General features: G+C 36.6%; 1 protein-coding gene across 3 annotated transcripts; it reads right to left on the reverse strand.

Annotated features, from left to right (window-relative positions):
- Window positions 1-370: 370 nt before the first annotated feature.
- Window positions 371-10,776, reverse strand: LOC131671724 (uncharacterized). 3 transcript variants are annotated; one of them, XM_058948379.1, is made up of 7 exons: window positions 10,476-10,776; window positions 5,489-5,672; window positions 4,846-5,039; window positions 4,335-4,389; window positions 3,300-3,625; window positions 1,072-2,702; window positions 371-985 (listed from the first exon to the last, which is right to left on the reverse strand). In XM_058948379.1, exons 1-6 carry the CDS (start codon window positions 10,587-10,589, stop codon window positions 2,640-2,642), a joined length of 936 nt encoding a protein of 311 aa, XP_058804362.1. In that variant the 5' UTR covers window positions 10,590-10,776; the 3' UTR covers window positions 371-985; window positions 1,072-2,639. The 3 variants fall into 3 exon arrangements, with proteins under 3 accessions (XP_058804362.1, XP_058804363.1, XP_058804364.1); XM_058948380.1 differs by having other exon boundaries at window positions 373-985; window positions 3,300-3,508; window positions 10,476-10,774; XM_058948381.1 differs by lacking the exon at window positions 4,335-4,389 and having other exon boundaries at window positions 373-985; window positions 3,300-3,508; window positions 10,476-10,770.
- Between the last annotated feature and the right edge of the window lie 1,462 nt (window positions 10,777-12,238).

Raw genomic sequence — 12,238 nt, forward strand, 5'->3', positions numbered from 1 at the left:
CTAATAAACTATCAACAACATTTGGTTATATATATTTTTTATTTCACATTATACAAGAGTAAAACTGTGAGACTAGGTTTTTCCAAACATATCAGCAAGTTCATAATAATCATCTTCAGTGTAATCTTCATTTATTGGTGATACAGTAGTCTGCGTTTTTTCTATTAAATGTAAGCAGATTAGTAGCATTGTTCTTTGTTATTTTTTTTATTTAGAAACAATATGCTTTTGAGATATACATAGAGATGTGAAGAATTATCGGTATATAGCGTTAAAATATTCTAAATTCTAGTTACATCGTTAAAAATATTCATTACGTATAGTAATCATAGAAATTTTGATTAATCCAGTTATATATTTTTTCATTTTACAATTAATGCATTTGATCATATGAATATAACGTATTTTAGAAAATGATTATTTCATCTTGTCCATTACTATCTATTTGTGTATTATTAACGAATTTATCTTAAGTAGTTTTGTAATAAGGAATGTCATAGGTTGTATTATTTTCTAAACTTGACTCAGTAGAAGATTCAGATTTACTGTCGTATTCTTTAGCATTTTCGTTGTCATTAGTTGTTTCTTTAATCTTTTCTGTGCAATATGCATCGGACAGCTCTTCATTATTAGTTTCAGAATTTTCATTAACAACTTCACAGTTATACTCTGCATTTCTTCGAGCTTTAAACCGTGCGAAATATGAAGGGTGAAGCTGAGGTTTGATAGTAGTAATTGCACTGAAGTCAGTTAGCTCGTCTTCAGGTTTGTATGTTTCTTCAATGTTATCTTCATCAAAGCTTGAATACGTGGTTTCTTCTTCAGAATTTGATGAATTTTGCTCTTCCTGGTCTTCACTATCATCTGGCGTTTGGATTGTTTTTTGAAGGCCGTAGATAGTGGAGACTAAATCCATGAAGACCCTTGTAGTACTTTTTGCAATATCTACGGACGGTAAAGTAGTAGCATCCTCGGTTAAATTTGCCTGAAATAATAAATAAATCATGTATTTACGTTAGAATTATCAGTCGGTTTTGTAATACAATTCTATATTTTACGATATTGACATACCTTTATTGAATTTTTATTTAAGGACAAGGAAAAAGTTCCTATGATGAAAGAGAAAATAAAAAATCCATTTATTTTCATCTTTTTTCTCTTCATGAACAGTAACGATTTAATTTTAGGTTAAATGAAACTGCGTTTTATTATATTTTATGCGTTTATTTTGTGGAAATGTTTACTTTACGTATTGGGTAAGTTGTTTCTGATTCCCAAACCATTTCCTTATACAATCGTACAATCACATATATATAGTAATATAATTAAATTAAATTTTATCGTATGAAATTTCGACTCTTGATTAAGTTAAAAATAATTCATACCACTCACTTAACATTACTGTTAATAGCTAAACATTTTCCTCGATCGTCGCTTCTTATATTGCCTGAAATACGTGACTAATTGAAAAACTCGCGCTTATGAGTGCATTTTATCACATTGTGCATGATTATCATCAAAATCTGAATACAACAACATTTTATTTGTTCATTTTCTACATATTGTTGAGCGCACGCAATGACCGGTTAAAGATTTTTTGGCATGTATAAATAATTTTACTCAGTTCAAAGTTTCCGTGTAGCTTGTATTTTTTCAGCGAAAAGTCCGCGCTATCTACCTTACCAACACTAGGAATGTTGTATACGCTTTTGAAGTTTCTCCTATAGAGGCTGGTGAACGTTTCAGTTCTATCATTTTTACAATAGTACGATATTGGCGACTTAACGATTAATGATAGTAGTAATCTATTAATGATTTCGTTTCAATATATAAAATCTTTTGACTAATATTCCAATTACTTCACACTATAAATACATTAAAAATGGAATTACTGTATATATATGTATAATGCAACAATACGGTAATAAACAGTTTCACAGTGTATACATCAAGTGTTTGCATTGACATGAACCTTGTTTTATAAATTGCTCCAATCTTTCAAATAAATATTTTTACAAAGTGCGTGTCAAAAGAATACTTCCATATTTGATTACTCAAATTTATTAGAGATTTAACAAACTTTCCGAATTGCCATTGCTAATTTAAGATATAATATCCAATAAATGTTAGAATAATCAATTTTTTTCCGTAGTATATTTATTTATTATATCACATTACATCAACAAACAACTATTTTAATACAGAAATAGTAATCGATTGTAAAATTGTAAAAAATCTTTCTAGATACACACCACTACAATAAATAAAAATAAAAAAGGTTACCTCAAAATATACAAAATCAACGACGCTAACGCCGAAGCTATTGCATTAGTGCACGAGCTACCGCGGACGATCAAACAGACGTAAATTCATTCAAATTTCATCAAGCACGTGATTTGTGTTCTTCCTACAATAACATAAGCAATATAATGGTTCAAGAATATCTAAGTGGCGAAAAAGAGTATTTAAGTGAATTTGTTTGCAAATCACAAAGGAATACGTTGCGTGATTATTATTTAAAATTCTAGTACGTTACTTAGTTGCGAGTCTACAACAGGTTGTACTTATAAATTATGAATACAATGGATTCTTCTTTGTTCTTATAAAACACAAATAATTATAGTAGATTAACAATTTCTTCATTTTTTGCCAACATGATTCCTGAGCAGTTGATTTACTGCATTCAAAGCAGAGATGGGGATCTGGGAAAAAAACAAACATAATTTAATAAAAAAATTATTGTTGTATGAGTGACTGCGTTCTTAACAAAAACGTTTTGCATAATATTTTTATATGAAAAAATAAAAAATGTTAGCCGTATCAATAGAAAATTTAACTAAAAATATTATACACGGTAACTGACACGTGTTGCAACAACTCACTAAATTTTTTTTTTCACAGTGATGTTCACTGACTACTGCTATAAATCTTAAAGTTTTTTTGCGTCTTATTGTTGTTAGAAAATGAAGTGCTACCCAGTAGTCCCGTCCCAAAGGCTTTGCCGCGAAAAAAGTCAGGAAAATTTACTTTGTAATGGTTATATTTCTCACGATCAATCTCTTGACCACTCGATCGAGAGATTAATCGATTAGCCAATCTGGGGGGACGTATCGTGGCGATAAATCTTTGCTAACAACACATAAGATTCTCCCTTTCGTTTAATCAATTTCGCAATGCTATCACGTTTCTCTTTATAATACCGTATAGTAACTTTTGTCAAATTTCACTATATATAGTAAATTAGTAAATTACGTTTATTGTAACATCTGATACTTAAAAAAAAATTTTTTCTAACTCACGTTGAAGATGTCATCGAAAAGCGTCGTCTTTTTCTTATATCCTAAATTGTTTGAAGTACTGCTTCCGGCATTTGTGGCGGCGTCAACACCGGAGACAGCTCTGGTGAATACTCCTGGGGCGTTAAGTTTGACATGTGGTTGTGGTGGTGGTGATGATTTCGAGGTCGATGTCGTCGGCTCTTTATCTGTAGTTGCTTTCGGAGCAGTTTCTGCTTGGGCATTTTTTAGGGAGTCATAATAAGGGCTGGACTGGGTGACGCGCTCGTGAAGCCGCTTTTGAAAGTACAAGCGTGCCGGGGACTGGCTCCTTTCATCGGCTATCACTGCTACATGTCCCCTCACCATCACCATTTTGTTTTATATATATTTATCGTTATATTGTTTGTGTGCCAAAAGAAACTGTTTTTCGGTAGTGATGTTACGAAGAGGACGTGTGTGAGTGGATGTGTGGAAGAATTGAAGGATAAACTTGTTGCTGCACATTCCGCAGAGAACAACATGAATACGCAAGACTCTTACTGCGTCTCTTTGTCTGCAGTTGTTTGCGTTTTTTCCGACAAATGCATAACTTTACCTTTAAAATTTGCAGTTTCATTGTGTACTCACATTTCATTGGGTACACGATTGCGTTTCTTGAATCTTTAAATACTCTTTGTCAATTGGTTCGATCCACAATTTAAAAGCAGAAAGAGTGAAGTTTTAGCAGAATAAATGAATAGATAAATTTTGTGACGTATATGATTTCGTTGACTCAGTCAATTGGGCAATTGTAGTGTATGAGTGTATTTAAAAATAATGCGTTATGAAAATAGATGAAAATATTGTTCTCTCGTGAGCCATTCATAAGCAATATTTTTAAGAAGCTAGAAATACATTAAGGAAACGTAGTCTAGGTAGCATAACAACTGGCAGACTTCTTTTACATTAGATGTATCCAGAAGCAAGGCAAAGGAGATGAAAGGATGTCAAGTAGTTATCAGTCACGGGAAATCATAAAGCTTTAGAAAATAGAACAGATTGTAGAAGGAAATTTACCGTCATTAGTAGAAGCTGCGGCTGATGCGTCAACAGAAGCAGAAGAAGATGATACCTGATCATAGAATAATGTTTTAGAAGTTCGTTTTAAAAATAAGAGTATAATGTACATTACTCAATGTATTTAGTAGATTTATAAACAAAATGTACATTTTGAAAGTTATGTGATCAATAAAAGTATTTAGATTTGTTCAAAATCATAATAAAATAAAGTGAAGCTTTATTAAAAGATTGTATAAATATTTATTTAATACTTTCGAATACCTTTATCTACTAATACATTTTTCTCTATTACAAATACAAATTTATTATCGCGTCATTTCCAGTAGTAATATTTGTTTTTTATCCTGTCCCATCTATTTGGATAAGCTGCAAACTAAAAAATTAACAGCGTAAAAAATCGCTGCTTTTTTTAAAAATTTCAAAAACAAAAACTAAAACATTAATCTATAGATATCGTCATGCAATATAAACACTTCAGTATCAACTACTGCAATTGAATAACTGTCACCTGTTGGTCATTCCTTTTGGGTTCGATCACTTGAATGTTCTTGCCAATTGTCTTCTGTGGTAAAACAAGACCTCCTGCAGATGACTTGGCGAAAATTTCACCTTGAGGTTTAGACCCAGAAAGGGTACCACCGAGACCTGCTTCGGCTTCGGGTCCACCATTTCCCAGTCCAGCCCGGGCATGAAGGCCGCCAGCTATAAATTTTGTTTTGTTTTATTACCATTCCGCCATAATCGATTTGACCTTAATTGATTTGATAAATAATCGGAGATAAAGTTAATAGATGAGATGTTTTTGTTACTCACTCTTTTTCATAGTACAAAAAATTTTTTTTTTGTGTTTTCGAGGGTGTATCTCATATATTATTACGTTATGTAAATAAAACGAGAAAAAATATTCAAACCATATTCGTAGGCTCTTGTAACCATGAATACTCATTACCATAATTCATTGCAAAATAAATTTTCCGTTATGATCATTTGTTTCCAAATAGTCATCACACGATAGTTAGAAGTGAATTTCTAAATTATAGGATAATGATTAAAGCTACGGGAAACACATTTCAAGTTACCATTTTATCTAATTAATGTCAAAACTAATTTATCCAACATCGCGTAATCTATAAGACCAATCATAAACTTACTAGGTCCGCCGTCTAAGCTACCACCAAGACCCGCACTGGCATGTGCACCTGCAGGTGTACCAGCACTTGCATGTAAGCCGCCATCAGCTGTTCGACCAGTCAGGAGACCTCCAAGTCCAGCTTGCGCATGGTAGCCGGCAAAGTTAACTCGGATTCCGCCTTTAGTGAATTCGATGAATGGCCGCTATCGGGAATTGCCAAATATGGTAGTTTCAGTAAAAAAATAATTCATCGAGGAAACCAATTGTATCAAATATGAACGCATAGTTTTATGGAAACTCCTTGGCGAACAATGTATTGAAAAGCGGTTAACGGTGTACTGCAGCACACGTCGCAAATAAATCACAGATCGACGTTGACGTTACATGCTCATACGCAGCAATCTAACGAGTGAAATAAAAGATAAACGATCATTTTCAATTTCCGAATAGCACTGAATTTATTTGTACTTTCTAAGCCGTTAAGTTTAGCTGGACGTTTATGAATCAACGAGCGTACGCTCGATAAATAATGCAGTACTATAAATTCACAATCCTTTATTTCTATCTTTTTGGGAATCTGATTGATGTCGTTTATTTACTATGCATATCTCGTTAACACGCAGACATAAGGTAAATAGAATATAATTGAAAAAAGAGTATATACATATATTTCATCATCTCACGCAATGGCTATTTAATTTTTGGCGAGCCGTCAGTCAAACTTGACACGCGCAGTTCATCGGCACAATAACGCCTTATTCAAAATTACAGGCCATGCTCCCTCCCTCCCTCTCTCTCTCTCTCTCTCTCTCTCTCTCTCTCTCTCTCTCGTGTTGGCTATTAAACCGAAAATTACGGATAATGGCGATTGCAGCATTCCTCAGCGTCGCCGTAAAAACGGGATCTTAGGTTTGAGGCGCTCTGTCGGTGGAAATCCGGCGAAAAATTTTTGTCGAGAGTGAGAGCGTCTAAATCATTCGCGCCCCGACACGCTGCGCAGTGCATAGCTCGTTCGCGTGACGTGTATCTTAATCTATTCCTTGTACGGCAAGGTGTGCAAAATGCAGTCCGACCATTACGGATATACGCGACCGACAACGATAGTTGGCAAAATTGCCCCAACGCTCTTGGTTTTTTTTTCTTTTCGTCATTCCCATGCGGCTCGTTAGATCTGCCCAAAAATATATTCAACATGTTGTACAGCTCGACTGACGGGATGTTTGTACACGCTTGACTATGCAGTTAGAGGTTGAAGGATTTTTTTGTTCAAGTTAAATGTAACGAGGAGTCGCTTGATTGAGGTGCATAGCCTTTTTAAGACTTTCGATGATTCTTTTTTTTTTGAAAAATTCCGGTCGTTTTAACTAATTTTTTTTCGATTTTATAACGACAATTTTTCTTAACGACGGTGATACAGCAACTCATTTTGATTTTCTTTGAAATCTCGAATTTACGTAATCGGAATAGTGCATAATTTTGAACTATTATGTGCAATTATGAAGAGAGTATTATAAAAACATGAACTTTGATCATTGCGATAAAAGAAGTCTTAAAATGTCTATTGTATATTTTCAAATTAAAAATCTCATTTCATAAAATATTCCATTTTAATGTTTTCTAGCGCATTAAAATTCACGCGCACGATCATTCGGTCTCTGACTTCTCTTGTATACGTCAATCTGTTGGAAAGAAACAAGATCTCGCGTCGCATAATAGAATTTTTTTTCGCATCAAACTTTCCGCATCACACAAAGAAACAATGGAAAATAAGCGAAGCAACCAGATTGCAGAGACTTCCTCGAAATTCCTGGCAATGAGGCGCGAAAAATAATGCTCGAGGTCAAAAGATTTTTATACTTTTCTCCCGTGAACAAAGCCAAGCCATCAAGATGCACTCTGGGAATTGCAATGGCCAATTTGGAGCGCGCAAGTTCGTTAAATATTACGTGTTCATTGCTCCGACAAACAGTGTGTCGATAGGTTATTTATGGTCTGGCAAGGGGAAAGGCAAAAATTCTGCCTAAAACGCGAAAACTCGTTCGTAGCCGTCGTACTGTTGGCTACGGAGAGAAGTATCCGAGGCTTGCTTTGATAAGCGCTTGAGAAATTCGTTGTTACAAATTGCCCCGCTGAGTTTCCTCCCTCCGGCGGAACTACAATTTAAGTGTAATTAATCAGTCGATAGGATAAGTGTTGATCTCCGTTGTCTTTACTTGATATATTTGTATATTTCTCGTCTTGGTTGGCAAGCACTTTCAGCGGCACGAGAGAGTGAGAATGTAAATTAAGCAAATATCGGGCCAGCATAATTGATGGTTTTTAAAGCGAACGATCCGTTAGTTAGAGAGAATGAGCAGAAGTTTACCGAAATTTTCGCTCAATGAGGAAGTGTTCGCGGCGAAGAGACTTTAAATTATTGTCGATTTATGTATATAAGTTGGACATCTTAATTCGCATACGCGGAAATACGACGGACAGTACATGCGCGCGAGATAATTAAACTGCCAACGCCCTGTAAGTAGCAGTAACGAGTCGAGCATTAAAGAAAACGTCGTTTCGAGCTTGTCCAGAGCGTTACACAAGGCGCGCGAACGGAAACTGCGGAAAACGCGCGTGCAACGTAACGGGCGAATTTCACCGTGAGCGCGCCAAGTGAACATTTAAAAGTCATCGTAATGAGAGAACCTTCGCGAGAAAGAGAGACAGAGACTGGGAACTGGTCGCATCAACCTTTTCAAGGTAAACGAGAATGAATAGTGAGAGAGGGGAATCGCACGCGAGTAGGAATATAATGCGTGCCAGAAAAAAAAGGATTGCCGACGCTGGAAAATTATCAGTGGGGGTTCGTATGAAAAATAGCTGCCGTCAGTGTAACTGTAATAACGTCAGTCATAACTCCCAATTGAAAAGAAAATTCTCGATACCTTTTGAGTTGCTCAACTGCAAGTGTTGAGTCACACGTGTCTTAGTCACGGTCGATATCAATTAAGTCATTTTGGAAAAAAGAACAGTAGTGGCTGCTGTGTTTGAAATTACATATTTGCAAACAATTGTTGAATACTGCTTTCGAAGTGAAAGAGATGTAAGATTATGCAAAAGAAACTAAAAATTGCTCGAGATGCTGCCGTGAGAAAGGAGCGTCAAAAGTAAACATTACATTGCTCAATAACCAGAAAGACCGGTGCCTCCTCGATGTGCCAAAGAATTTTATCGAAAGTGATCAGCCCCGAAGACATTGTGTAAAAAAATGCTGCAATTATTTGTCACGCCGTGTCTTTTTTCTTTTTTCTACATAATTTAAAAATGTCTTTCTTTCCCTAGAAATAAGATTTCCAAAGAATGAAATGATAGATAATTGGAGTGCGCGACAGCTGTCGCGTAATTCCTTATATGCAAGAGTGATGAGTCTAAAGCATTCTTGAAGGAAATTTGTTGTCTAGAAGGCATTGTGCGTCACGTACCGCTTATAAAGAGAAAAAAGAAAACGAGTTCTATGAGGGTTTATACGTGCGTACAGTGCAGACGATTGATTACGATTGAGCCGAACAAGATGAATGATAGTACGCGCGCGCGCACATGCCACTCTTGAGAAAGTTTATTGCTGCGGCTCTCGAGAGACTGTAAATTTTTGATTTTGCACGGGTAGTAAATTCATTTGCAAAACAAAGTGTAGACGCCGACTGCAGCTGCAGAGAATGTGGATAAAGATGAATAGACACGAGTAACTTTTGTTTCGGTGTTTGTATAATTAAGGAAAGCAGTTTTCATACATCCAAAATTACGCAACAGATATGTCAGTTGAAAAAAAATGTAATACGTAGCTTAAAAGCGAGTACCAAATTGGATCGTAAGAACGTAATTGCGACATTACAGATAAGATCGAGCGTATAGTATCAGTATGGCATCATCGACGAAGAATAAATAACGATATCAACGACGCCATTGGCAAAAAAATTCACGTACTATAACTTCAAGGCCGATATACGTATGGGGACAGCTTCATAATAGATTCTTTTTCTTCTTTGCACCTATAAAGGACAGTCGTCGCGGTATGTTGAGCGCAAAGGAAGTAATGGTAGATTGTGCGAACTTGGCAATTATTTCTGATTAGTGATGGAAAGAAAATGATAATTACGGAGGGATAAGATGGTCACGGTGAACAACGTGAGAAACAACTGTAATAGTAAAATCAAATGATACTCGCTCGTACATCGAACGAAAGCCATTCAATTTCCGACGCTTTTCATCATAAATTACGTGGGATATCTGCACGCATGGTACGTTTTAACGCGCGTGAAACAAGAAAAAACGTTGACTGGAAAATCGATGAAATTACGCGGTCAGAAAGAAAACAACAATTTTGTTGTTGCTTATAGGTTCTTCGGTAAAAGTCACAGCTATAAAAGCAGCGCGCACAATTGAGTAATCTAGCTGTGCGAGACGCTGAAAATTATGAGAAACGCGAAAAGAAATTGTATGTGGACAAGGCGCGCGAAAGAAGAGAAGTGTCGATCCTAGAAGCGATCGAACTAAAGCCAACGTGTAAGATGTCTTCCGCGAGAACAAAGGCTGCTTTCGGCGTCGGGTGAAAGCCTCCCTAATCGCAGCAAGTTGTTAGTTAACGCTCGCGAGTTCACAAAAGAGATTTCCGCTCGGCCATTCCACACACGCGAGCGTGTGCACGTATCTGTGAGGTAACTATCTTGACACACAGAGCTCGCTCCCGATAATTGCATAGAAACCTTTCTCTCGATTCGGCCAGTCATCATTGAGCGACCGCGCGCGCGAGCGCTGCGCGTCGGAAGAAACGATTCCAATTTCGTTCTCCCCATCTGCGATCGGCCTGGGATTTCGACGAGGCTAGTGCGCATGGCATCCTCTTTTTCTATGAGCTGGCGAAATGCCGGGTCGGGTGATTTAGAGAGGGTAATTAGGCTGTCTCGAGAGCGGTGCCTTAAAACAAGTAACAAGGCGTCGTGTCAAGGTAGCCCAGAATGAAAACTTACCGAACCAGACGAGTTACCGTCGTCCTCGTGAGGGGTGGGAAAGCCTTCGACAACAACGGCTGCCAACAGTAGCAGCGTAGCAAGTAATGGTAGCGAGACCTCGCGCCTCGACATCTTTGCCTTTACTGACTTGAGACACTGTCCGGCTTCTTACGGCTTGCCAACGAAGGTAACACACGCACACGCACACCTACTGAGCCACGTATATACGCCGAGTACAATATTGTGCGCCAACGCCACGCTACAGGCCAAAAGACTATCGTAGACTGCGCTTATACCGACCACTCGATCGCACGGTGACGGTTGAATAAGTTTGTGCGGTGGATCCGCGTAAGCAACGCTTTTGCTTTTTATTTCAATTTTTACGACCGGGAAAATACGCGCGTGCTGATACTGGTTTTCGGAGGCTGAGTAATGGCTGCAAAAGTTGAGCAAGAAGTACACTTTGGGCTTTGGCTACCGGCTCTTATATGATTGATGATGATTACTTCAAATGATTCAGTGTGCACTGAACAACTTTTATTGGTTTTTAATGTATAAGCTTGACCAACATTTACTATATTTAAATTACAAACTGTTTATATAAGTTATGTAAATATCATATTCTTTTAAACTAGTAAATATGTTATAAAATAATATCGAGAAATAATAATATAATTGATGAATAAGTAAATTTATAACATTATACATACGAATATTAAGTAGAACAACCCAATTTAGTCAGACGCGACAGTTACATAGGTGTTTGACATGGCAATTGCTTGTCAACAGACTGTAAACGCCTGATGGTTGACAACCAATTATTCGTTGGAGTAGTTTATTCATAGCAAGGCGCGCACACTTAGTTACATCAAAGCAATTGATGTCGCAGAAGTATGGATTTTTAGCGCTCCCACTTCCTTCTTCACTTTCACTAACAATTAGCGAATATACTTCATTTTTGTTTTCTATGATTCAATGACCGGAAGTAGAATGTTACTGTTTTGTTTTATGTTTTTTTTTCTTTGAAAAATAGATTGGAAAAATAAACTAATGAAGAAGAACTTTATAACTTGTACAATTTTAATTTGTCATAATGTCGTTAATGAATCATGGGCAGATAGAAATCTTTGCCATATAAAATTACTAGACTTATTGTGCATTAGTAGAACATCATAATATTTCGAAAACTTCGTTGTCCGTTAAGTAATAGAGTCAGCTCCATCGATAATAAAATACAGTAAATAAGTAGAAGTCATAAATTCATATATAACCAAAACAATTTCATCGATTTTTCTTTTTCGATAAATGTTCGAAACGTTTTCTGATTTCGTCAATTTAATGTCAGAATTCGTATTTGTCGGCAAATAAAGATGAATCTTGTGGGATACCGCGTCATAAAGTCGCACGGTTTATCGGCAGCCTGTGCGCGCATATGTAGCCAATGAATTCTATCGGAACCTCAAGTGTACATGCATACATAAAGTGAAAGTTGACGTAATGCGGCAAATCGTCGCTGAACCATCTTGACGCAGTTCGCAGCAGCTCATTTACATAAGAATGCATAATCCATAACAATCGATAGGAGAAACTTCTATAAGTGTCGCTAATAATAAAGGTATGTGCTGCCTCCATACAATGAATTCGCATGGGCGATGCCTTTACCTGCAATAATTCCTGTTGTCGCTATAGACGTATCGCTAGAAGAATATCTCATGAGCAGTCTTTTTTTTCGAAGTAGATCTGGAAGGTCGTTAAAAGATTCTTGAGTTTTCATGTTCGTA

Source organism: Phymastichus coffea, unplaced genomic scaffold (assembly GCF_024137745.1).
Source record: "Phymastichus coffea isolate CEN01 unplaced genomic scaffold, Cenicafe_Pcof_1.1 PCOF00134, whole genome shotgun sequence".
NCBI lineage: Eukaryota > Metazoa > Arthropoda > Insecta > Hymenoptera > Eulophidae > Phymastichus > Phymastichus coffea.